Source organism: Cervus elaphus, chromosome 8 (genome assembly GCF_910594005.1).
Source record: "Cervus elaphus chromosome 8, mCerEla1.1, whole genome shotgun sequence".
Classification (NCBI taxonomy): Eukaryota; Metazoa; Chordata; class Mammalia; order Artiodactyla; family Cervidae; genus Cervus; species Cervus elaphus.
The window spans coordinates 43501473-43528650 of NC_057822.1; the positions used below are offsets into that span (position 1 = coordinate 43501473).

At 43.0% G+C, this 27178-nt stretch overlaps 2 protein-coding genes across 7 annotated transcripts in view; one reads left to right on the plus strand and one right to left on the minus strand.

The window, feature by feature from the left end:
* The window catches only part of KIAA2012 (KIAA2012 ortholog), a 127662-nt gene extending 107775 nt beyond the window's left edge, over nt 1-19887 (minus strand). For 2 of the 3 annotated variants that reach the window (XM_043910381.1, XM_043910380.1), the window contains exons 1-3: nt 19445-19887; nt 17817-18101; nt 1715-1874 (exon numbers count right to left, since the gene is read on the minus strand). In XM_043910381.1, coding sequence (XP_043766316.1) covers nt 1715-1874; nt 17817-18101; nt 19445-19528 — 529 coding nt within the window. In that variant the 5' untranslated portion in view covers nt 19529-19887. The remainder of the gene's footprint in view (nt 1-1714; nt 1875-17816; nt 18102-19444) is intronic. The other variant, XM_043910384.1, reaches the window with a different exon arrangement.
* The window catches only part of LOC122698796, an 83711-nt gene that overhangs the window by 10012 nt on the left and 46521 nt on the right, over nt 1-27178 (plus strand). Inside the window, exons 3-5 of one of the 4 annotated variants that reach the window (XR_006342420.1) lie at nt 6292-6479; nt 6979-7141; nt 10308-10908. The exons of 1 other annotated variant lie outside the window; for it this stretch is intronic. Coding sequence is in view for 1 of the 3 variants with exons in the window: in XM_043910386.1 (XP_043766321.1) it covers nt 6101-6479; nt 6979-7141 (542 nt within the window). In the remaining 2 variants the exon portion in view is untranslated. Of the gene's footprint in view, nt 1-5684; nt 6480-6978; nt 7142-10307; nt 10909-27178 lie in introns of those variants that run through there. 2 more of the 4 variants (XR_006342419.1, XM_043910386.1) reach the window with 2 other exon arrangements.

Genomic DNA, 27178 nt, shown 5'->3' on the forward strand with positions numbered 1-27178 from the left:
GGTCAGGAGTTACTGGTAGAAACAATGGTTGTCAGTCTAGAGGTCTTGAATGGTAACTACAAGTTTCCCCACTTGCATTAGTCTTAGCTTCGGACATTGCCCATTAAGAAAGACAATTAGAAGATGGAAGAGATTAAAAAATCAGATAGAACCCATAAAGGATTCTCTAGCCAATATCTTGGGGTGCCTCTGGTTCTGTACCACATATATGCTTCTTCCACTCCACCATTCCCAGGAATTGGGAACATGGTGGAAGGAACATGGCTGTTTCTTTGGGGTTGGGTAAAAGGCTCCTCCTGCCTTAGATGAAGTCTCAAGTTTCCTCCTGGATGTACCTGGCTTGCTTCTGTAACCCCTGTGATTCTCAATCCATTCTACAAGTATTTATTGAGGGCTTACCAATGGCCCCACCTCTCTGCTAGGTAGGAACTATGGCAAGAGGCCCAAGAATGCACAGACCCATGGACCTTTCCTTAAACCACACCTTGTAGCCACATGACTTTCACAGAAGGGTCTGAGACATCTTTTGATATTAAGAAGGGCTTTCCTCCTTGAAGATTTTGGGCCTGGGCTATGGGGCAGCGGTCTGCCCTGCCCTCTGCTATACCTAACAATAAACATATCTCTGGTTAAGAGGCTCTTTCTCACAAGCGTTAGATGAATGGAACTGCCTGGAACCGTGGGCCGGCCATGAAGGGTAAACCAATTACTGGGCAAGCCCACAACTCTCATTTTCCTTCAAGTCATCACTTAACTGGGGAGAGAGTTGTTTTCTCTTTTCTCCCAAAGTAAACCTATAAAGCAAGAGAGAGTCAGTCTTCCCCTGGTCCCGTCTGTTTGTTGATGCTGAAGAGATGGCAACCAGCCAGGCAGGCTTTGGCAGATCCTTCTGCTCACCCTTGTCTTCCCCAATAGGTTTGCCAAATACAATATGGGATGTCCAGTTTAAGTTGAATTTCAGATAAACAACGAATACCATTTTTTAAAAGTAGGAATATGTACAAGTATTGTAAGTTTAACTTTTTTTCTTTTTTTGGTTAGTGCCTCTATGTGTGTTTGTATGTGCACATGTGTAGGTGCTAAACTGGCAATTCTAATTCCCAGCCACTGCCTGCTTTTATTTTCAAGCCTTCACAGAGTGCGTTTGGGGTGTCTGTTCAGCAGCAGGGTGTCTGGTCTGGTGGGTAGTGCTGGAGAGCCACCATCTTCGAGGAGAAAGCCTACCATTTCTACCTCCTAGGGGATCTGAGGTCCCCTCTGAAGGGGAAGCAGTGGTGTTGGGAAGATTGTGGTGTCGGAGGCGTGGGCAGGACCTGGCTTCCGGTCTCAGCACTGCTTTTGGCTGAATGACCATGGACATATTATTACTTAACCCCATGGGGCTCTTTTTCCTTCTCTTGTAAAAGATCGAGATTGAACTGGAGGACATGAAGTCTCTGAGTGGGTAGGCCTGGGAAGCGTATTTTGCTTCGGATGAGGGGCCTGAGGCTGCTGAGGGGCGCTAGAGGGAAGGCAAGACTTCAGGCTGCCATCCCTCCGCAAATGTAGGAGAGGCGAAAGGTGTGATGGTTGCTTGCAGGCTAACAAGATCGAGCACCTTTAACACAGAATTGGGCCTGAAATTCTGTTTCAGACACTCATGGAAAACACACGCTCGCACCAGAACGCGGGGCAGGGCAGCTCAGGGCACACCTCTTCCCACGTCCCCACTGACCTGCACATTGGAGCTTGTATATGGTGCCAGGGGGCCACGTCCGCAAGAGGCCGCGGAGGTATCTCTTGGCTGAGTACCCAGGTTGGATCTGCCGCAGGCCCTGGCTCTCTGGTTGGCTTCGGAAGTGAAGGTACGGCTGCCAGGCTCTGTCCTGCTCTCTCTGTGGGGACACCAGTCAGGAAACAGCAGGGCTGCTGAGCCCGGAGCCCCCCAGTGATACGGGCTGGCTAGCACAACCATCCTCATCAGTAATCCGGGAGACTCCTGATAGATGCTGGAAGACACCAGAAATGGATGCCACGGCCAACAGACATAAACCAAGAGCCCAAGGAGCAAAGCTCTGGAAGTCTTCTGTGGATTTGCAGTTGGAAGGAGAAGGAGAAATGAGAACTACCAGACCCCATCTTGAGACGGAGCATCAGAAAAGGATAAAGAGCCTCAAAGGAAAACAGACTATTTAGTTTAGCCTGTGGAAATCAGTACCTTAAAAGTAGCTCTGTATGGCTGTGGGAAAGACAGCTTGATAAGTCAGTGTTAGCATTCAATGTTTGCCATATGAGTAATGGGACAGACAAGCTCTGTCCGTGTTCAAGGGGAGCCCTGCAGTTTGAAAATATCTGGCTCGGCAGCATTTCATTTCAGCCAGGGAGAAGTTTCTGGGTACCCACCTGCCAAAGCCACTGTGAGTCATCATGGCAGATAAATGTGAATAATATCTTACATTTGGCTAGGTAGCGCTTTATATAAATATAAATAACTTTTACCTCGTTATAATCCTTTAAGGTAGATGAGTTAATATCATAACCACTAAGATGAGGCAGAAACTCCCTCAAACACAAGAACAGCAAACATGTGGTACTTGTGTTGATATCTCTTTTCATCGCTGTGGTGCCTGGCAGACATCACCAATCAATCACAGCACTCTTGACTGATGAACTGATTGTGATCTCAGCATCCTTCTCTTTTAAAAACTGAGGCATAATTTATATTTATTTATTTATTTTTTTGTATGATTTTTTTTCCATTTATTTTTATTAGTTGGGGGCTAATTACTTTACAATATTTTAGTGGTTTTTGCCATACATTGACATGAATCAGCCATGGATTTACATGTGTTCCCCATCCCCATCCCATCCCTCTGGGTCTTCCCAGTGCACCAGCCCTGAGCACTTGTCTCATGCATCCAACCTGGGCTGCTGATCTGTTTCACCCTTGATAGTATACTTGTTTCAATGCTGTTCTCTCAGAACATTCCACCCTCGCCTTCTCCCACAGAGTCCAAAAGTCTGTTCTGTACATCTGTGTCTCTTTTTCTGTTTTGCATATAGGGTTATCGTTACCATCTTTTAAAATTCCATATATATGCATTAGTATACTGTAATAATTTATATTTAATAATATGCACAGAGCTTAAATATTCAATTTAATACAACCTGACAACTCAAGTATACACCTTTGTAGCCACCACACAAAATAAAATATAGAACACTTTAATCAGCCCAGAAAATTCCCTCATGCCACTCTCTAGTCAATCTTTCCATACGCACCAGGTAATCCCCAGTCTTAGATGCAGTTAGTAAGATACTGGCCTGAGTTTCTTTGTCATATCCTGGCAAATTTACCAATGAAGGTTTATAGTTTAACAAAAAAGAGAAAGGAAACAAGAAGAATATGGTCATCTAAAACCTGATTGATGGGTGAGAGGAAGGCTTTAGCGTTTGGGTGCTGGCCCTGCTACACAAAGGTGCGGTTTGCTCACATTCTGATTGATTCAGGAGGTGGAAATGCCACAGAGTGGACGCCCACAGCCATCGCTGAGGCTTCAGGACCACCAGGGACTTCTCTTTAGCTTAAGAGAGGGCTGGAATGCCAAAGTCCATGAAATGAAGGAATTCCTCTGCTGGGAAAAGATAAACAGGTAACTAAGGCCTTCATTCATTCATTCACTTATCAAGCAATTCTAATGCCAGGCACTGGAGAAAAAGCAACAAAAAAAGCAGATTGATAACTAATAAGTAAATTCAGTAAAAGATGAAAGAAAGCATGGCTTATTATTCAATTGACTCTATTTTCTTGGAACTTGTTAATTAAATGAATGCATGGAATCCAAGCACAGAACATTAACTGGTCCTTGATGTCTAGAAAGTTTATATGGCAAAAAATGAGTTTACTTCAAGTGCAAACAGAGCCTGAAAAATTCAGCCCCACATGGATCTTGAGGCTTTTTCCAAAGAACATGAGAGGGTGAGTTGTAGGGAGGGCAGTGAACACAAAATGACTTAAGTTCTTTCACTCACTCCATTTTCACTCCATTTTTTTTTCATTCGTCATGTAGCAAGAATTTGTTGAGCACCTTCTATGTGCCAGGCACTTTGTTAAGCCCTGTAATATGGAGCCATCATAATAAGGCCTTTTCTGGGTGAACTGGAACTTAATTTCCTCCCATAAATCTTTGCTTTCAATGATTCTCCTCTAAATGTGATAAGACCAAGACTCCTCTGAGATGCTGTGGCCCTGGGCAAATGGCATGATGCACTTTCTGAAGTGGACAAGAGCTCCTTGTTTTTCAGCAGTGTGCATTTCTGAAGCTCCTGCTTGGTTCTGGAGCTTTGCTGGGCTGCTTGCTCAATGGGGCAGAGATTTAGGAAATTCCTTACCCTGGAATTTGGCACATCTTGGTACATTTTTGCTTCAAGTTTGAAGGCTAATCTTGGCCTCTGTGTTCATTTCCTATTGCTGCTGTAACAGATTACCACACATTCAGCGGTTTTCTTTTTAAATTATTATTTTTTGGCCATGCCACTTGGCTTGCAGGATCTTAGTTCCCTGACCAGGGGTTGAACCTAGAGTAGTGGAGTGAAAGCACTGAGTCCCACCCACTGGACCACCAAGGAATTCTCCTTGTAGCGCCTTTAAGCAATACAAATTTGTTATTTTACAGTTCTGGAGATCAGAAGTTTGAAATGGGTCCCACTGGGATAAAATCAAGTGTTACAGGGCTTTCCGGAGGCCCTGGAGAGGGATCTGTTCCTTTGCTTTTCCCAGTTTCTAGAGGCCGCCTGCATTCGTTGGCCTGTGACCCTTTCCTGCATCTTCCAAGCCAGCAACAATGGGCTGAGTCCTTCTCACGCTGCCATCTCTCTGGTTCTCTCTGTTGATTCCTTCTTCCATGTTTAAGGATCCCTGTGAATACACTATCTGTCCAGATAATCCAGGATAACCTCACTGTTTCAAGCTCATCTGGTTAGTGACCTTAACTTCTCTTTGCCATCAAACCTAATTTATTCATAAATTCCAGGGATTAGGATGTAGACATCTTTGGGGGGCCATTATTCTGCCTACCACAGCTTCTTTAAGTTTTTTTTTTTCTAGTTTTCTGGTTCCGGTTGGTAATTTCTCAAATTATGCCTGTGAAGTTGGTTGATAAAGTTCACATCTCATTGCATAAATTGAAGCACTGCCAGAGGTCTAAGACCTGCTTAGGTTACTGAAAAACTCACTCAAGGTTAAACCTGTTCATTCATTTCCAATGTGTGGAAAAAGTGGCAAAAAGCAGAGTGAATGTATATTATATTGGCAATCTCATAAAAGTTTATCTTATAAATGTATAATCATGGTGGAAACATTGGAAAAAAATACATTAGAATTTTAATAACAATGATATTAGAGTGTTGGGCATAAGATTCCAGAGAGTTTTTTCTTCTCTCTTTTTTATAGAATCAAAATTTCCATAAAATAGATTATATTTATAAATGGAAAACATGTTAAAAATTGATGTATTGATATTTTATTGCACCCACCGCCCTTACATAGTTCCTGCATACTTCTCTCTTCCTTCTCCAACATGATCTTGGACCTCTAACTACCAAAGATGACTCTAAAACATGAAAGGAGGCAGAAGGGATCCAGGAAGGGAGTTTCTGGAACGGGGAAATTCACGACAGCAGGAGGGTGGCTGCCGACGGCTCCAGGATTTTCAGGCTTGCCTTGGCTTTGCTAATCAACTCCAGCTTTCGGTTTCTTCTGAAATGAGTGATTAATGTGTACATCTCTCTCTCTTAAAATTCATTCATTCATTCATTTCTGACTGTGCTGGGTCTTCCTTGCTGTAGGGCTTTTCTCTAGTTGTGGCAAGTGGGGGCTCCTCTTTGTCACAGTGCTCAGGCTTCTTACTGTGATGGCTTCTCTTGTCCTGGAGCAGGGGTCTAGACCACAGACTCAGTAGTTGAGGCGCAGGGGCTCAGATGCTCTGTGGCATGTGGGATCTTCCCAGACCAGGGATGGAACCCACGTCTGCTGCATTGGCAGGTGGGTTCTTTACCACTGAGCCAGCAGGGAAGCCTAGAGGGCTCTCTTATCCACCTTCCACTCGTTGTGCATCCTCTAATGAGGAACTTACTCTGGCCCGCCCTTTCCTCAGTGTCCTCCGGCCCCCATGTGCAGAGGGGTGAGGGCGCTGCCCTTGCGTCTGGCCCTCGTTCCCCACTGGCTGTCATGGTCATGTCAGTCCACTCCTGGCAGGCGAGGGTTTTCAGAAGATGGAAGGAGCCCATATGTGCAATGCTCCCGCCTCGCAGATATGGGGTGGCAGGGTGCCAGTGTCCCCAGGAAGACAAGAAACACCCGGATCGCCAGCTGCCATCGTACCATAGAGGGTGGCCAGCCTTTGTACGCAGGAGTCCACAGAGAGACGAAGAGGGAGGTTCAGATATCCCAGGGCTGGCAGGCGAAGCCATCTGTAACTTGACCCTACCCACGTCTCCAGGTAAGAGCCACACCTGTCTAGTTACTCTGACTTTCCTCTGCCTCTCTCCTCTCTGGGCCTTCACTGACCTATGCCCAGAGAGTCTCTCTCCAATGATTTTTACCATAAGACTCAGCTCAAATTCTACCTCCTCCAAGATGTCACTCTAGATTTTCCCAGCTAGAAGCAATCAGTCTCTACTGTCTTTATACTTTGACTGCATATTAATAAATTGTAGTCTAGATCCTCTCCCAGGCTGCCTCATATCAAGTGTCACAGGGGCACAAATCTGCCTCCCTGATCACATTGTACCCCCCACCCCTGCTGGGTAGAGGTTATGGCCTCCCCCCACCACACCCTGGCAACTACTGTGTTCATTTAACAGCTATTTGTTGAGAATTTGCCATGTGTCAGGCAATGTTCAAGGCATTGTTTAATAACTATGCAAGATGTTAACTCAGAGGAATGGAGATCCCCCAAATAGTCCTGTACTTTTCTGCTGACCACTTGTCTCCTCAAGCTGCCCACTCCAGTCAGAAGTCCTTCTCTCCAGAGGAGCGAAGCCGGTTGTCTCCTGCTCTGAGACGTAGAGTCCGTGTGTTCCGGCGAAGACCTAGCCTTAGGACAGAGAGTGACCATCATTGTCGTTATGCCTGTGCAGTAGCCAGACCTGGGGCTTCCAGGTGAGTGCAACCAGAGTCAAGGTGAGGGTGAGGTGGGGAGGGGAGAGGCGTGTGTCCACTTGAAGCTGTGCCTGAAAAGACTTCTCAACCCCAGCCTGACTTTCATCAGTCTTGTGTAAATAGTGCCACTTTCAGCCAGCTCTTTCTCTGCAGGTTTAATTTCTGAGAGTCTGTGTAAATGATACTATCTCTCCCAAATATCTTTGGTGGTCATGTGTTACTGGATATCAGGCCATTAAGAAGAGAATCATAAAGTGGTTTGAATTTTCCCAAAGCTGCAATGTTCTAACAGGGTTTGATTCCTGACCAAACCATTTAGTATCAAAGATTTGACAAGTCATAAGCCACAAAAACAAAGATAAAACAACTAGAATTGAAATCAGAAAATATGAAGCTTCAGTTCCTGGAAGAACTCAGCGTGCTTCAGTTTGAATCTTGGCTCCATCTTTTACTAGCTGTCTGGCTTTGGGGAATTTTACTTGACCCATCTGTGCCTCAGTCTTTCTGTCAAATAAGGATGATGAAAGTACATACCTTGCATGCAAAAAAAAAAAAAAAAAAAAAAATGAAGTTGAATCCTTACCGTGCACCATATATAAAAATTAACTCAAAGTAGAGTTAATATAAGAGCTAATACTATAAAACTCTTAGGATAAAACTTAGGGGAAAAGCTTCATGACATTGGATTTGGTGATGATTTCTTGGATATGACACCAAAAGAACAGGCAACAGAAGAAAAAGCAGATAAGTTGGACTTTATGAAAATGTAAAATCTGGAACTTCCCTGGTGGTTCAGTGGTTGAGTCTCCATGGTTCTGTTGTAGGGGGCATGAGTTCAATCCCTGGACAGGGAACTAAGATCCCACATGCCACGTGGCAAAAAAAAGAAAAGAAAATGTAAAATTCTTCTGCATCAAAGAACACTATCGGGAGTGAAAAGGCCAACCCACAGAATGGGAGAAATTATTTTCAAGTCATATATCTGATTAGGGATTAATATGCAGAATGTATAAAGAACACTTACAACTCAAAAACAAAAATCAATCCGATTTTAAAGTGGGCAAAAGACTTGAACAGACATTTTTCCAAAGAAGATATATAAATGGCCAATAAGCATATGAAAAGATGTTCAATATTACTTGTTATTAAGAAATGCAAATCAAAACCACAATGAGATACCACTTCACAGTCATTAAGAGCTATCATTTAAAAACAAAGAAACAAAATAACAAGGGTTGTTGAAGGTTTGGAGAAATTGAAACCCTTGGGCAAGACTAATAGGAATGTCAAACGATGTAGTGACTGCTATGGAAACCAGTATGGTGGTTCCTCAAAAAACAAAAAAATAGAATTATATATGACCCAGCAATTCTACTTCTGGGTTTTTACTCAAAAGCATTAAAAACAGGGACATTGACAGATATTTGTACACCCATGTTTATAGAAGCATTATTCGTAATAGCCAAAATGTGAAATCAAGCTAAGTGTCCATCAACTGATGAATGAATAAACAAATTGTGGTATATACACATAGTGAAGTGCTATTCAGCTTTCAAAAGAAAGAAAATTCTGATACCTGCTACAATATGAACGAACCTTGAAGACATTATGTTAAGTGAAATAAACCAATCACAGAATACTAAAAGGATAACTACCATATGATTTTACTCTTATGAGGTACATACAATGGTCAAATTCATAGACATAAAGATTAGAACGATGGGAAATAGGGGATTGCTATTTAATGTGTACAGAGTTTCGGTTTTGCAAGATAAAAAAAGTTTTGGAAATGGATAGTGGTAATGGTTGTATAGCAAGGTGAATGTACTTACTGCCACTCAGCTGTACACTTATATTGATTAAAATGGTAAATGTTATGTTTATGTATATTTTACAACAATAAAAAGTACATATAAAGTTGTTGTGAGGATTAAATGAGATAATTAGTATAACGTGCTTAGAATGCTGATGGGTGCAATACTATTACTTAAGTGTTTGCCTATTACTTAAGTATTAGCTGTTATTATATCACTGCAGATGGTGATTGCAGCCATGAAATTAAAAGATGCTTACTCCTTGGAAGGAAAGTTATGACCAACTTAGATAGCATATTAAAAAGTAGAGACATTGCTTTGCCAACAAAGGTCCGTCTAGTCAAGGCTATGGTTTTTCCAGTGGTCATGTATGGATGTGAGAGTTGGACTGTGAAGAAAGCTGAGTGCCAAAAAATTGATGCCCTTGAACTGTGGTGTTGGAGAAGACTCTTGAGGGTCCCTTGGACTGCAAGGAGATCCAACCAGTCCATCCTAAAGGAGATCAGTCCTGGGTGTTCATTGGAAGGACTGATGTTGAAGCTGAAACTCCAATCCTTTGGCCACCTGATGTGAAGAGCTGACTCCTTGGAAAAGACCCTGATGCTGGGAGGGATTGGGGGCAGGAGGAGAAGGGGACGACAGAGGATGAGATGGCTGGATGGCATCACCGACTCGATGGACATGAGTTTGGGTAAACTCCAGGAGTTGGTGATGGACAAGGAGGCCTGGTGAGCTGCGATTCATGGGGTTGCAAAGAGCCAGACATGACTGAGCGACTGAACTGAACTGATACATACTCTCCATCAAATGGTTATACCAGGGAACCAGTGGATGAAATACATACAGCCAAGCCTACTGGGTCAGATGTATGGCTTACTCGAACATGTTACCTACAAGCCAGGTTGGTTTTAATGAAAACCTGATTTGTGTTCCTAGAAGTATAGTCAAGGGTTTTAAAGGATGTGTTGGGAAGAACCAGAGTCCTTTAAAAAAATGCTGTTAAAGATGGGGAGATGTTTCTTTTCCTTGGAGTGTATGGAATCTTCAAAATCAGGCCCTCTAGGTATTAAGAGTGGGGATTTGGGTTCAGTTGTCCAAGCTCTAATTCTTGCTCCACCACTTAGATATATAACTTTGGGAGAGTTGGTTAACCTCAAGCCCCATTTTTCCTGCTACACTGTGGAGGTAATGGTGGCACACCACTCATAAACTTGTGCAGATTGAGTGTAGTTATAGAGATTAAATGCCTGACCTATGCCAAGCATTCAATAAATGTTAGCTATCATTGATAAAACCTTTGATTCATCATCACGGATGACCCATGTGTCTCTCCTGATGTTTCCTACTTCTAGTTTGCTAAAAGCTCTAAGTATAGCTGCTCAGGAGCTGCCTACATGGAGCACACTTAGCAGAAGGAGTGAAGTCCGGTCACTCTCCCCTCACTGCTTTGGTGCCCCTCTTGACACCTTCCCCAGTGGCTCAGACGGTAAAGAATCTGCCTGCAATGTGGGAGACCCAGGTTCGATCCCTGGGTCCAGAAGATTCCCTGGAGAAGAAAACAGCAACCCACTCCAGCATTCTTGCCTGGAGAATTCCACAGCAAGCTACAGTCTATGGGTTGCAAAGAGTTGGACACGACTTAAGTGACTAACTCTCTGACACCTTGTTAATGGCTGTCAGAGCACTTCTTAGGGACACCATCAAACGAGTACCAGGTAATTATTCAGGACTTGCAAACGAACTTTGTCTTCCTGATCACTGGCTGAAAGGATAATGTATTCTTCCTCCTACTTTTCTGTATCTTTCTATTTTATATAACGAGCTGACATTATAATTAGGATGGGAAAATAAACTTTATTCAAAAAACATTATCACAATATTACTTGATAAAATAGAAGCCTGAAGGTACCTTTGTGGGCTGCATAATGACTGTAAACACCCATTGGATAGTTAAGCGCCTTGAATACAGAGATTAGGCAGTATGGAATCAGTGGAGCAAGGTTGACAATGCTTTTAAGTGTGTGTATGTGCTAAGTCATTTCGATTGTGTCCAGCTCTTTGCGACCCTATGGACTATAGCCTGCTAGGCTCCTCTGTCCATTGGATTCTCCAGGCAAAAATACTGGAGTGGGTTGCCGTGCCCTCCTCCAGGGGGTGTAACCACATTTATAAGGGAGATGGCAGACACAATACAACCTTGGTTGAAATCAGTTATAGTAAACTGAATCCTGTTCATTCTTCAATGGGATAAAGAAATGAGGTGGTCTGTGAAATGAATTTTTAAACATATTATTTTTAATACATTATTTAGTCAAGTACCATATTAGACATTTAAAAATATTACTGGACTTATAAATTTCTAAAAATATAAGAATAAGAAATGCTAAAGCAATGAAAATTAGTTACATTTTCTACTGATTTGAGAGGTACTTGAGGTTTCTGCTAGGCTTCAAAAGCATCATGTTGATTGTTATCTAGATACTACCCCAAATTATGGTTATTTAGATTTCATAGTTATTTGATTTTCAAATACATGATGGGAAGATGGATGAATTAGAGGCCTCATGGTTTTAACTTTGAGAATGTTTGAACAGTATTCTTTCTGTTTTGTTTTGTTTTTTTAAACCAAAGCAACATATCTGTGTGTATCTAGAAGAGTAAGAACTCTGACATCTAATGTCTTGACTTAGCATTTATCTTTGCTCATTAGGAAGTTGGGCCATCAAGAAAGTTAAAGAGTAGGTGTGTGTTGGGCTATAAAACTCAGACGGATTGCTGCATGCTTGTCATTAGATCCATATATAGAAGTGGAGATGGTGTGAAATGCTTTAAAAATTTGATTTCACCTTCCTGCAACGGCCTTGCTTCTCACAGGTCTGAGTGGAGCCTGCGTTGTGTAGGTTTCCTGATTCACAGCTCAGCCGGGAGAGATCTTTCTGTGAGCAGCACTGCTCTGTGGATTACCCATCCTCTCTTTTACCCCCTCCCCATCTTGGCTCTTTTGCTTTGAATGTGATGTTTTTAACTCTTATACTATATTATTTGGATGATGAAATACTGACCCCAAGGAACAGATGCTGTGATGATTGCAGGGCTCAATTTATAGCACTGTTTCTATTCCGCTTCCCTGCCCAATCCTACCTGGCTCTCTACGGTCAACCTGGAGACTACTTTTCACTACTCTTTCAAGGCCATAGGTTCTTATTTTTCAAATCCCATGACTTAAAAAAATGTTTTTATGAAAGGATATGTAAAAATAAAAATATGACATAATCTCACCACCATGGTTGAATTTTGATGTGTATCTTCCTGCTTGTATAACTAATTTTTAAAAATTGGGATTATATTCAAGAAGTGATATTTTCTATACTGTCTAGTCTTGAATTTTGGTGTAATTATCTACATGGCTGTATAACTTTGAGTGAATTACATGAATTCTCTATGGTTTAATTTCCTTACTTTTAAAATGAGATAATAATAGTACCCACCCCTACAATTGACAGAAAGTATATTGAGTTATATAATAAAAAGTACTTAGAACAGTGGCTGGAACATAATAAGTACTAAAAAATGTTAATGAATATTGGTATTTTTATTAAATGAGTACTATTTTTTAACCTGCTTTTAAAAAATACACTGTATTTTCTCATGTTATTCATAAGTAATACATGACTTTATTGCCTGACACCAAATTCATTGTATGGCTGTATTTAATCGATGTCCCATTGTTGGACATGTATTATTTTCAGTGTTTTGCATGGTAAATAACCCTGTAGTAAACATTCTTGTGCGTGAATCTTTGGCCACATCTCTGATTATTTCCTAAGGCAACTTCATAAAAATAGAATGCTAAATCAAAGAATATTAGACCTTTTTAGGTTTTTGCCAAAATGCCCTCTAGAAATGTCACGTGAATTTGTACTTCTACTGTATGAGAAAGCTCATTTCCCCATAGCCTTCTCAGCACTGGATATTATGATTTTAAAAGTTTCTTGCCAGGCTATAGCTCTTGTAATCAGATGGTGCTCTGTAGTTTCCAAAGCTCTTCTCTTCTGACTGTGTTCATTGTTTTTAATACCAACTCATTCTTGAATTATTTTTCCTTATATTTTAATCTACCATGTCCTCTAATCTTAAATTCCTGCCTTATTACTATTCCAAACATTTTCTTTCCTTTCTCATTTACTCACACCATTTTCCTTCTGTTCACTGGAGTTAGACTACAGTGTTCTGTTTGTACATTTGTAGGTAGGGGAAAATCCACTAGACCATTCATGTATGACCTAAATCAAATCCCTTATAATTATACAGTGGAAGTGAGAAAGAGATTTAAAGGACTATATCTGATAGACAGAGTGCCTGATGAGCTATGGATGGAGGTTCATGACATTGTATAGGAGACAGTGATCAAGACCATCCCCAAGAAAAAGAAAGAAAAAGAGCAAAATGGTTGTCTGAGGAGGCCTTACAAATAGCTGTGAAAAGAAGGGAAGTGAAAAGCAAAGGAGAAAAGTAAAGATATACTCATTTGAATGAAGAGTTCCAAAGAATAGCAAGGAGAGATAAGAAAGCCTTCCTCAGTGATCAGTGCAAAGAAAAATAGAGGAAAACAATAGAATGGGAAAGACTAGAGATCTCTTGAAGAAAATTAGAGATACCAAGGGAACATTTCATGTGAAGATGGGCTCAATATAGGACAGAAATGGCATGAACCTAACAGAAGCAGAAGATATTAAGAAGAGGTGGCAAGAATACACAGAAGAACTGTACAAAAAAGATCTTCATGACCCAGATAATCACAATGGTGTGATCACTCACCTAGAGTCAGACATTCTAGAATGCAAAGTCAAATGGGCCTTAGGAGCATCACTATGAACAAAGCTAGTGGAGGTGATGGAATTCCAACTGAGCTTTTTCAAATCCTGAAAGATGATGCTGTGAAAGTGCTGCACTCAATATGCCAGCAAATTTGGAAAACTCAGCAGTGGCCACAGGACTGGAAGAGGTCAATTTCATTCCAATCCCAAAGAAAAGCAGTGCCAAAAAATACTCAAACTGCTGCACAATTGCACTCATCTCACATGCTAGCAAAGTAATGCTCAAAATTCTCCAAGCCAGTCTTCAGCAGTCGTGAACCGTGAACTTTCAGATGTTCAAGCTGGTTTTAGAAGAGGCAGAGGAACCAGAGATCAAATTGCCAACATCTGCTGGATCACCGAAAAAGCAAGAGAGTTTCAGAAAAACATCTATTTCTGCTTTATTGACTATGCCCAAACCTTTGACTGTGTGGCTCACAATAAACTCTGGAAAATTCTGAAAGAGATGGGAATATCAGACCACCTGACCTGCCTCTTGAGAAATATGAATGCAGGTCAGGAAGCAACAGTTAGAACTGGACATGGAACAACAGACTGGTTCCAAATAGGAAAAGGAGTATGTCAAGGCTGTATATTGTCACCCTGTTTATTTAACTTATGTGCAGAGTACACCATGAGAAATGCTGGGCCGGAGGAAGCACAAGCTGGAATTAAGATTGCCAGGAGAAATATCAATAGCCTCAGATATGAAGATGACACCACCCTTATAAACAAAGCAAAGAAGAAGTAAAGAGCCTCTTGAAAGTGAAAGAGGAGAGTGAAAAAGTTGGCTTAAAGCTCAGCATTCAGAAAACTAAGATCATGGCATCCGGTCCCATCACTTCATGGCAAATAGATGGGGAAACAGTGGAAACAATGGCTGACTTTATTTCTTGGGCTCCAAAATCACTGCAGCTGGTGACTGCAGTCATGAAATTAAAAGACGTTTACTCCTTGGAAGAAAAGCTATGACTAACCTAGACAGCAGAGACATTTGAAAAGCAGTCATTAAAAAGCAGAGACATTACTTTGCCAACAAAGTCCGTCTCATCAAGGCTATGGTTTTTCCAGTGGTCATGTATGGATGTGAGAGTTGGACTATAAAGAGAGCTGAACACTGAAGAATTGATGCTTTTGAATTGTGGTGTTGGAGAAGACTCTTGAGAGTCCCTTGGACTGCAAGGAGATCCAACCAGTCCATCCTAAAGGAGATCAGTCCTGGGTGTTCATTGGAAGGACTGATGCTGAAGCTGAAACTCCAATCCTTTGGCCACCTGATGCGAAGAGCTGACTCCTTGGAAAAGACCCTGATTCTGGGAAAGATTGAAGGGAGGAGGAGAAGGGGACAACAGAGGATGAGATGGTTGGATGGCATCACCGACTCAATGGACATGAGTTTGAGTAAACTCCAAGAGTTTGTGATAGACAGGGAGGCCTGGCGTGCTGCAGTCCATGGGGTCATAAAGAGTCAGATACGACTGAGGGACTGAACTGAACTGAATGTGGTCAATATGATCGATGGATACCTCAGAAAGATGGGAACTTCTTTTTCCCATTGAGCCCAGGTCTAACTAAAAATGAAGCCATCCCCCAAAAGACTCATCTACTTTTTTTTTTTTTTTTTTTTAAGACTCATCTACTTTATAAAGAAATGAGATTCCTGTTGTACGGAATATTTCAGCCATGTGGACAAGCATCTGAAAACTGTAGAAGGTATTCTTGCTCTGGGCAGTAAGTCAGCCTACATATGAGTGTCTACCCAGTAAAACAGAAACCACTCTAAATATTTAAACATAGAAGGAATTTAATTCAGGGAATTGATTACACCAGTGACTAGAAAGCTCAGAAGCCAAAAGGATGTTGAGGCAACACTGAGATTACTAACATTGGGAAGCCAGTTTGACCCCTAGGGCCGAGGGAGTAGCTGGCAAGGTCCCCTGGAGGAACCTGCAGCCACGATGGGCCTTCCTGGAGCTGGACCACAGAGGTGATGGAGGTACTTCTGACCACCACGGGTGGACTGGAGGAGAGAAACACCCAGGTGTTTCTGTTCTCTCTCTCCAACCTCCTTCCAATGTCACCCAGTGGCAAATTCAATTAGAAGCCAGTTGACACAGATGTCTGTGGAATTACATGCAGCCTGTGGCCAATCCCACTGTGATACAGAATGGAGTCAGGTAAGGGGGAGGAGAGGATGTGAGGGCGAACAGGCCAAGGGCTGACACAGATTCCCGGAGGCCCTCCCAGGCCACAGACAACAGGGTGAAGTGCAAGGCCTGGAGAGGTAGGCAGTCTCGGTGTGATCCGGGCTCTGTCGTTCACTAGCTCTGAGAATTTGGACAAGTCACTTAACTCCTCCAAGCCTCAGTTTCCTCATCTACAAACGGGGGCAAGAGAAACCACATCTCACAGGTCATTGTGAAGATTTAATGCAATAATAGTTGTAATATAATTATAAGTATTCAGCAACAATTGGTTTCCTGTCATCAAAGAATTTATGATTTTTAATATCAAGGGCAGCTGGGCATTTGGTCAAAGTTATTAAGCTTCTTTGAAACATTTTGAAAGAAGGAAAGGGGGCAGAGAAATTTTCCTTTTGGAAACTCTTCATCGGAGGGATATGATAAATTGCACTATAATGATACTGGGGGATGATTTAAAACACATTGAGGGTATTGTGCATGACTGATTCATCCATTTCACAGACATTTATGGGTACTCACTATTTTTTTTCTGGAAACTAAGATTTAGATGTGGTTTCTGCCCTCAAGGAGATGGCAGCTGATGGACCAGAGATGACTTGCGTTGTCTGATGGTATGGGAATGCTCACAGAGGAAGGAGCAATGGGATAGCTCTGTCGAGGGAAGTGGGAGAAGCTTCAATGGGTGATAATAGTGGAGTTGTGTTTTGAAGGATGAAGAGGAGTTTTCCAGATGTAGAGGCATGTGCAAAATTGTAGAGTTACAAAAGGGCACAAGATATTAGTGGAATGGTGCGCTCTTCACATGGATGGGGCCTTGAGGGGTCCATAGTCATGGTGGTGGTTAGAACAAGTGGCAGATATGGCTAGAAATGAAAGAGAAAGCCAGCGCATGAAGGGCCTGGAATGGAAGTTAATCCTATGGAGAAAGAAAAGCCAGCAGAAACTTTTAAACTAGGGAGTCTCCCACCATCTATGACCTAGAATTTCATGAAGTGATACATCATCCCAGTCTCTCTCATGGCCTCAACCAAAGGGCTGATGCAATGCTGATATATAAATCAGGGGACATATCTACATCTCATAGGAGATTAGAAATCATGAATCAGAAAAATGAGCACAAGGGTTTCCCCTTAATATTAAATTCAGGGTGGAAAAAGTCATTAACTTATCCTGCAGATGCTGAAGGGCTCAAAGTAAATATTTAAAATATTCTCCTTTCCACAAAGCCAAGAATGTCAGAGGTGTGAAGATGATGCTTGTGGCTATGAGACAGGATTTCAAGGATGCTGATGAAATGTCTGCTGGCAGGACCTGCCTGAATTCTGAAAAGGACCTTGTGTAATATAATGGAAAGGAAAACACAAAACGATAATGATATAGTCCAGGTGGGTCAAACAGTAAAGAATCTGCCTGCAATGCAGCATACCAGGGTTCCATCCCTGGGTAGGGAAAATCCCCTGGAGGAGAAAGTGGCAACCCCCTCCAGTATTCTTGCCTGGTCAGTTCCATGGCCAGAGGAGCCTGATAGGCTACCATCCATGGGATCGCAAAGAGTCAGACATGACTGAGCGACTTTCACTTCAATTCACATGCTTTCCAGAGCCCTTTCATGTAGATTATTTCATTTAAGCCTCATGACAGTGGCGTGCCGTGAGTACAGTCCCATTCTGGAGATGAAGAAATGGAAATCTGAGGGTTTCAGAGCTTCCTAGTATATGTGAAGTTATACCCAAGGCTGTAGCTGGACTTCTAGACACATAGGACAGCGCCTTCTCTGAGCCCTGGACACTGCTCTGCTTACCTGTCTCCTTCCGTACGCCAGGATGGCTTCTTTGAGGTCCTGAAGTGTGCGCAATTCAAGATCTGGCCTCTTCCTGCAGCCTTTGGGGCAGTAGGGGCCTTTTCTCCTCTCTTCGGGGGTCCATGCTGAAATAGCCAAACCTTCCGAGTAGAGGATCAGGGCGCCTTTTCTAGTGCTGAATGTTTTAGGAAGAAAGAGGCTCCACGTGTGCTGGTCAGCGTTGCCCTCATCCTGTGGTTTGCTGACCAGGATGTAATCTTCCGGGGACTTCCAGTTCAAGTAATCCTGCATTGAAAACAAAGCACCTTAAATTGGCCCACAGTGGAAGGCCCTTTCACAGCAAATACTGCCTGGACAAGTGTTTAACATGTTGTCTGTGACTGGTTTTCCCTGAATTGCTCACATGGTGTCACGAACACTTTTTTTTTTTCCATTTATTTATTTATTTTTTAACACCAAAAACATTTTGTATTGGGGTATAACCAGTTAACAATATTATGATAGTTTCAGATGAACATTGAAGGGACTCAGCCACATATATACATGTATCCATTCTTTTCCAAACCCCTATACTCCTTTTAGCAACTGATTTTGTTCTCCACCTCTCAGAGTTAGTAGAACACAGGGCATGGTTCCCTTTTACCCCATATAACTTTCAAGAGAGACTTTTTATGCCTGGAGGCTTGAATAGGGTAGAATGTGGCTTCTAGGCCAGTTAAAATTTCCTGGTATACAAGAAAGTAGTCAGAATTACCAAGGGCAGCAGATAACTTTGAAATTAGACCTGGAGTAGCTGGCAGTTTAAATGGGAGAAAACCATTCCAACCCATCGCTTCAGCCGTATGCAGGGAGAATTCCTATACATTCCAGATGCTATGTAATGTTACCTAATTTGGCTGTTTAGGAGCCTATAAAGTAGTTACATATCTTGTAAGTAAGTGAATGCCATTGGCCACAGAGGTCCTTTGAAACTTTATATGTCTTTTAATACAGTGAAGGTCAAATATCATGACAAACTACCATGACAATGGAACTCTCTGTGTGATTCAAAAATTTTCAAAGCACCCCCAGTGGATTTCTTATTCCTGGCAGGATTCAATGAAATAAAATTCCAGTACAACAAAGGAATTTTGCCACCTCTTTAAAAATCTTCTAAAATGAAAAAAAAATTTTTTTTTTTACTTATATTAAATATGAGTCCTTGTGGGTTGAATTCCAGAAGGTTCAAGGAAGCCATTGAATTGGCACGAACATACTCAGCATTTTAACCACAGAACACGATGTCTAAAAACCCAAACATCCATCAGCTTGCCTAGAGCCCAGGTGGAAATTCTGGTCTTGTACCAAACCGCACCAATTCTAGACCACGTGGAATCTCCTCTGGTCTAAAGCAAATGAGGCCATAAATCAGTGAGGGAGGGGGAGGACAAGGGCCCAGGTGGCAACTTCCTTAGGTCAAGCAAACTACCTTATTTTTTTGAGTTTCACCAAGGAGGAGGGATGATCTCTCGGCGACCCCCACCACCTCAGAAACAAAACCAACACACAGAGGGCTCAGCCCCAAGTGAAAAAACAGAACGTTCCCCTCCCATCCCCCAAATATGCTTTTATTCATCGGTAAGACTCACCTCCGGTTCAAAATAGACTTCGAACTTCTGTTTGTTCTGGACCAGCTTGCCATGTCCCCGGCTCAGGAGGGAGAGGGTGAACATGGTTTTCCTCTGAGCACCCTTCTCAAGGGCAGTTCATCTTGGTTTTGAAGGCTGAAAGCTGGTCACACCTCAGGGTTTCCTGAGCTCAGCAGTGAGCCCAAGAAGACCACAAACACTGGGCCTTTGATGAAATACATTTTTTTCACTCGTCCAGCAGCTTCTTAATAACAACTAGCCACACAGTTTAGACAGTGTGTGTCTTTGTCGGGAGAAAAAATAAACCACACACCCAGACTCCTCAAGCCCTGGACTGTCTGCTCTCTGGGCAGCCCTCTCCCTCCCCTTCGCCGGCACCCTTGTTGTGCCCTGGTCCCGTTGCTCGGGTACCGGCCGTGTGCATCGGCAGATTTGGGCCACAAGCACCCTCCTTCTCACTGGGACCGGAGGTTGTTTCCTGGTTGCCATGGCAGCACAGGGACGGGAAGTCCCTCAAGCCGGACTAGGCAAGGCAGTTCACACCCTGTGGGGAGGGAGGGTCACGTGGACATCGAAGGGACCAGGCTCAGATTTCAAGTCCTCATTTCGGGGATGAGGGGCATGTTGGGATATTTTTTGCTGTTACAGGACTTGTCCTGCTGGTAGACAGTGTCTCCCCCTTCTTCGGCTATGAGAGCCTTTCACTGTCAAGCAAGCATTAACAGACTCAGAGGAGTCGTCTAGGTCACCTAAAGCGACCTGTGACGTTTTCCTTGGCTGAGCTCCAGGGTCTTCTCAGCTGGACATGAGGCCCCTTTTTCTGGTGGTTGCTGCTTTGCAGGAATGAGTGCAGGACACCTGGCCTCTCGAGATTCCTCAGCATACCTGGGTCTCACTTGGGCAACTTCCGTCTCTAGAGGGTCTTCTGTGGTGGCTCAGATGCTAAAGAATCTGCCTGCAATGCAAGAGTACTGGGTTTGATCCCTGGGCCAGGAAGATCCCCTGCAGGAGGAAATGGCAACCCACTCCAGTATTCTTGCCTTGAAAATCCCATGGACAGAGGAGAGGAGCCTGGCGGGCTACGGTCCACGGGGTCACAAAGATTTGGATACGACTGAGCGACTAACACTTTCACTTTCAACTCTAGAGGGAGGGGGTACTTGGGAGATGTGGGTAGTGGGCATTTGGGATGTCACAATGACTGTCTGCTGTCCTGCCTAATGAGGAAATGTCTCACTCTGAGTGCCGAAGTCATCCCCTTGGAGAAACACTGTTGTGGCCTGGGCTGCTTGTTCTTGATGCTGACGCCATGAGGAGGACAGGACTGAGGGGAGGTGGCCAGGGAAAAAAGAGACCATTTTGCAGGTGATCTGGGACTCTACTTCTGTCTGGAAAAGCGACCTGTCCTGTCATCTGTTATTGGAGTCGTCAAGGCAGTCCTGCGGGAGTGTTCCCTGCTGACCTGGAGGAAGAAGTGCAGCTGGACCCAGGCCCACGTACTGTCCCATCTCCCTCTGTGGCTGTCCCTTTTCTGGGAGGCAGGCTCAAGTCTCATAAGGAAGAAATAGAGGTCATGGTGTATAGTGAGATTGGATTTATCACGGGGAATCAAGGCAGTGAATGCAGAGGCTCAAAACGGAATTTAGTCAAAACCACCATGGATACCACTTCGACAGCCCTTGCATGCTATGTGCTAAGTCGCATCAGTCATGTCTGACTCTTTGCAACTCCATGGACTATAGCCCACCAGGCTCCTCTGTCCATGGGATTCTCCAGGCAAGAATACTGGAATGGGTTGCCATTTCCTCTTCCAGGGGATCTTCCTGACCCAGGGATCGAAACTGGGTCTGTTACATCTTCTGCATTGGCATTGTCAGGCAGGTTCTTTACCACTAGCACCATCTTAGAATGACTATTAAAAGAAAATAAAAACAAACAGAAAAAGTCCAGAAAATAACAAGTGTTCTGAAGATGTGGAGAAATTAGGATCCTTGTGTACTATTAGTGGGAATATCAAATGATGCAACAGGTGTGGAAAACAGTATGTCAGGAATTCTCTGGTGGCCCAGTAGTTGAGACTCTGGGCTTTCACTGCCAAAGATCGGATTCAGTCTCTGGTATGGGAGCTAACATCTACAAGCCATTTGGCGTAATACATAAACAAAAAACTGTATGACAGTTACTGAGAAAATTAAACATAAATTACCATATGATCCAGCAATTCTACTTTTGGGTATATGACCCAAAAGAAGTGAAAGCAAGGACTCATATATTTGAACATCCATGTTTATAGCAGTGTTATTCACAATAGTTGAAATGTGAGAAAAATTCAAGTTTTCACTTGACAGATGATAGATTAATGGAAAAACAAAGTGTGACAAATATATACAACAGAATATTATTCAGCCTTGAAAAGGAAATAAATTTGGATACATGCTACAATATGGATGAACTTTGAAGACATTGTTGTTCAGTTGCTAAGCTGTGTCTGACTCTTTGTGACCCCATAGACTTCAGCACACCAGGCTTCCCTGTCCATCACTATCTCCCAGAGTTTGCTCAAATTCATGTCTATTGAGTCAATGATGCTATCTAACCATTTCATCTGCTGCTACCCCTTTCGCCTTTGTCTTCTATCTTACCCAGCACAGGATCTTTTCCAAAGAGCCAGCTCTTTGCATCAGGCGGTCAAAGTATTGGAACTTCGGCATTAGTCCTTCCAATGAATAGTCAGGGTTAATTTCCTTTAGGATTGACTAGTTTGATTTCCTTGAAGACATTATGCTGAATGAAATGAGACAGTCACAAAGGAACAAATATTGACATTGTATGACTCCAATTGTATGAGGTAAATACTTTGAATAGTTGAATTCATAGGGACAGAAACTAGAATGATATTTCCCAAGAGAAGTGGGAAAAGGAATGGAAAGTTAGTGTTTAATGGGTACAGAGTTTCAGTTTTGGAAGATGAAAAAGTTCTGGCAATGGGTGGTGGTGATAACTGTACAATAATGTGAAAGTACTTAATGTCAATGAATGGTACATTTAAAAAGTATTAAAATGATAAATTTTATGTTATGCATACTTTAGACTTTGAGCTAAAATCTAAAAAAATGTAGAGCAAAGAAAATAAAAAACTGAATATAGCACTTCGTAATCTGAAAGCCATTGGTCAGCATTATTATAGAGTGAACTCCTTACAGCAGATGAGACAAAATTCTACAAAATGAGAGTTCCAAATAGTTTCCAGGGCTTTTAAGCTACTGATGTTCTCTCCCATGGGCTTCCCAGTTGGTGCTAGTAGTAAAGAGCCCGTCTGCCAATGCAGGAGACATAACAGACATGAGTTGGATCCCTGGGTTGGGAAGATCCCTTGAAGGAAGGCATGGTAACCCACTCCAGAATTCTTGCCTGGAGAATCCCAAGGACAGAGGAGCCAGGCGGGCTACAGTCCACGGGGTCACAAAGAGTCAGACACAAGTGAAGTGCATGCACGTTCTCTCCCATCATCTTCTCCATCCCTGAAAGGGTCAAAAGGGCCTTTCAACAAAACTCTCCTAGAAGATTACTACATGTGAGATGTGGTCTCTGCCCTCAAGAAGCTCCCATCAGGGTGAGAAGACAGGTGTGTGGGGGCCAGCATCTGAAAGATGATGTGACAGCAGTGATTTGGAGGTGGAAATGAGCAGGTGCTCTAGGAAAAGAAGCAAGGGTGGTGGTGTGATGCATGGTGATGGTGGGGTGATGCATGGTGATGGTGGGGTGATGCATGGTGGTGGGCCTTGTAGAAGGCCACAAGGATGAGGGATATTAGAGGTGGGCTTTAATGGACATTCATGGATGGTGAGGAGGGAGGATGAGAGAGGCAGGAGCCATGGACAGGAAAGTCTGAGATCTCTGGGGGAGGACCACCTTCTTTGGTGTAGCCAGCTTCTTTGGTGTAGCCACAGCTTTGGCTCCCATGGACAGAGATGAAGCTGGGAAGATGGGCCAGCTAGCCAAGACCATGAAGGCAACATGTCCCTGTGAGGGCATCTTGGACTTCATTCTTCAAGTAGGATTTTGAAAACAGGGGGTTGTTGAGATTCTACCTGGATTTTAGAAAGATAACTCTGTGAACAGTATAAAGCATGGATAGAATGAGGGGTGTTAGCTTATCATAAACTTCTGGGTGAACTTTTAGGACCTTGCATCCCACGCCAAACTTCCCCTGGATTTGAATGAATTTGTCAATTAGGCCAGGAATAGTCACTTGCTAAATAGCCTTTGAGTGAGACATAGAAGGGAAAATTCCATACCAAGTGTAATGAAATATAATGTTGCCATTTCACATGCTAGCAAGGTTATGCTCAAAATCCTTCAAGCTAGCCTTCAGCAATATGTAAAACAAGAACTTTCAGATGTACAAGCTGGATTTAGAAAAGGCAGAGGAACCAGAGATCAAATTGCTGACATTCATTGGATCATGGAGAAAGCAAGGGAATTCTGGAAAAACATCTACTTTTTCTCCATTGACTACACTAAAGCCTTTGACTGTGTGGGTCACAACAAACTGGAAAATTCTTAATGAGATGGGAATACCAGACCACCTAACCTGCCTCCTGAGAAACCTGTATGCGAGTCAAGAAGCAACAGTTAGAACTGGACATGAAACAATGGATTGGTTCAAAATTTGGAAAGGACTACATCAAGGCTGTATATTGTCACCCTGCTTATTTAACTTGCATGCAGAATATATCATGTGAAATGCCAGGCTGGATGAATCACAAGCTGGAATCAAGATCGCCAGGAGAAATATCAACAACCTCAGATATGCAGATGATACCACTCTAATGGCAGAAAGTGAAGAGGAACTAAAAAGGCTCTTGATCAGGGTGAAAGAGGAGAGTGAAAACGCTGGCTTAAAACTCAGCATTCAGAAAACTAAGATCATGCACCTGGTCCTATCACTTCATGGTAAATAGATGGGGAAAAAATGGAAATGGTGGCAGATTTTATTTTCTTGGGCTTCAAAATCAATGTGGACAGTGTCTGCAGCCATGAAATCAAAAGATACTTGCTCCTTGGAAGGAAAGCTTTGACAAACTTAGACAACATAGCAAAAAGCAGAGACATCATTTTGCTGACAAAAGTCCATGTAGTCAAAGTTGTGGTTTTTCCAGTAGTCATGTATGTATGTGAGAGTTGGACCATAAAGAAAGCTGAGCATCCATTATTAGAGAAATGGAAATCAAACTACAATGAAATATCACCTCACAATTGTCAGAATGGCCATCATCAAAAAGTCTACAAACAATAGATACTGGAAAGGGTGTGGAGAAAGGGAACTCACTTGCACTGTTGGTGGAATGTAAATTGATACAGTCACTGTGGAAGAGACAATATAGAGATTCCTTTAAAAACTAGAAATAAAACCACCATATGACCCAGCAATCCCACTGCTAGGAATATACTCCGAGGAAACCAAAACTGAAAAAGACATGTGCCCCAGTGTTCACTGCAGAACTATCTACGGTAGCTAGAACATGGAAACTAGAGGTCCATCAACAGATGAATGAATAGTGAAGCTGTGGTACATATATACAATAGAATATTACTCAGCCATAAAAAGGAATGCTGAGGTGGATGAACCTAGAGCCTATTATACGGAGTGAAGTAAGTCAGAAAGAGAAAGTAAAATACTGTATACTAACACACACATATGGAATCCAGAAAGATGGTACTGATGAAACTATTTGCAGGGCAGCAATGGAGACACAGACGTAGAGAACAGACTTATGGACGTGGTGTGGGGGTGGGGAGGAAGGAGAGGATGAGATGTGTGGAGAGTAGCGTGGAAACTTACATGACCACATGTAAAATAGGTGGTCAATGGAAGTTTGTTGTATGACTCAGGGAACTCAAACAGGGGCTCTGTAACAACCTAGAGGAGTGGGATGGGGAGGGAGATGGGAGGGAGGTTCAAGAGAGAGGGGACATATGTGTAGCTATGGCTGATTCATGATGATGTTTGGCAGAAAGTAACATAATTCTGTAAAGCAATTATCCTTCAATTTAAAAATTAATTAATTTTAAAAAAAGGAAAGCTGAGTGTCAAAGAATTGATGCTTTCAAATTGTGGTGCTGGAGTAGATTCTTGAGAGTCCCTCAGATAGCAAGGAGATCAAACCAATCAATCCTAAAGGAAATCAACCCTGAATATTTATTGGAAGGACAGATGCTGAAGCTGAAGCTCCAATACTTTGGCCATCTGATGGAAAGAGCCAAGCCATTGGAAAAGACCCTGATGTTGGGAAAGATTGAGGGCAAAAGGAGAAGAGGAAAGCAGAGGATGAGATGGTTAGATAGCATGACTGACTCAGTGCACATGAATTTGAGCAAGCTCTGGGAGAGAGCGATGGACAGGGAAGCCTGGTGTGCTGCAGTGCAGGGGGTCACAAAGAGCCGGACTTGACTTAGTGACTGAAGAAGAACAACATTTTGAAAATGCCGCTGCTCAAGGGAGAGAGTAAGGAGCATAAGAGGAAAGTGCTGGAGTGGCTGGAACTTGAATGAGAGCCATAGTTGTTGGCTATGGAATAACTCCAAGTTTTCCATCAGCAATTCTTTCTCTGAGCTCACCTGACTTGGAAATGTTAACTCATGTATAGGTGGTGAAGCCGGTCCCCAGGAAGTGGTCTTTCTGAGCCTAGGTTGGGTGAGCATCTCCCTGGGAAAATAGCCGGGTGCCCATCTGGCTCCCCCAATGCTGTGCAGCAAGGCTGGGATGGTAGTCTGGGAGCAGCCAAACCGTAGCCCAAAGAGGGCCTCTCTTGAACTGTCGTGTTTACATCCATGCTGTTTAATACAGACAATGAACAGATGTACAGATCAATTAATAGACATTTAAAAGCATTTACTCAGTCCCCACAGCGGTTTATGGAAAGTGCATTTAGAAAGCAATCGAGGTTATTGCTATTCTAAAGTGCTAGGGGATCCCAGATGAAAGGCCCTTGTAACTGGAAAGTATTTATAACTCAAGAAGAAACCCTCCACACCCATGCTATATAACACCAACACCATCTCCCGGCATGCCTGACCTGTCAGCCCATGCAGCATGTCTGTTTAAATTACACTGTAAATTCTATAGGGTGGAGACCTCGTTTTTATGGTTTGTGAAGCACCGCGAATAACCATGACGCTCTGTAAATAAATAGAAACTGCATGACACAAAGAAAAGAGATGTTATTCAGTGGCCGTGTCCCCAGCGCGTCCAGGAATTTGTCCCTTGCTCCAGAGCGTTTTGCAGTAAATGGATGCCACATTGGCGAAGTAGCCTATGGGATGGTGAGGTCCTCACCCTCCTTTAAAGGTCAGTGTGAGAATGTGGTCTAGGAATTCTAGTCACCTGCTCAGACAGCCTACAAGACGAATCATTGCTGCTGTCTTAGTTACTTCATGAGGCAAGACCAGGACACAGAGAAATGAAATGATTTGCACAAGACTTCCCTGGTGGCACTGGAAGAAGAATCCACCTGCCAGTGCCAGGGACAAGGGTTCGATCCCCGGTCAGGGAAGATCCCACATTCAGTGGAGCAATTGAGCCCGTATGCCACATCTACTGAAGCCTGCACACTCTAGGGCCCATGAGCCATAACCGATGAGCCCTTCAGCAACTACTGAAGCCCATGTGCCTAGAGTCTGTGCTCCACACCAAGAGAAACCACTGCAGTGAGAAGCCTGAGCGCCCCAGGC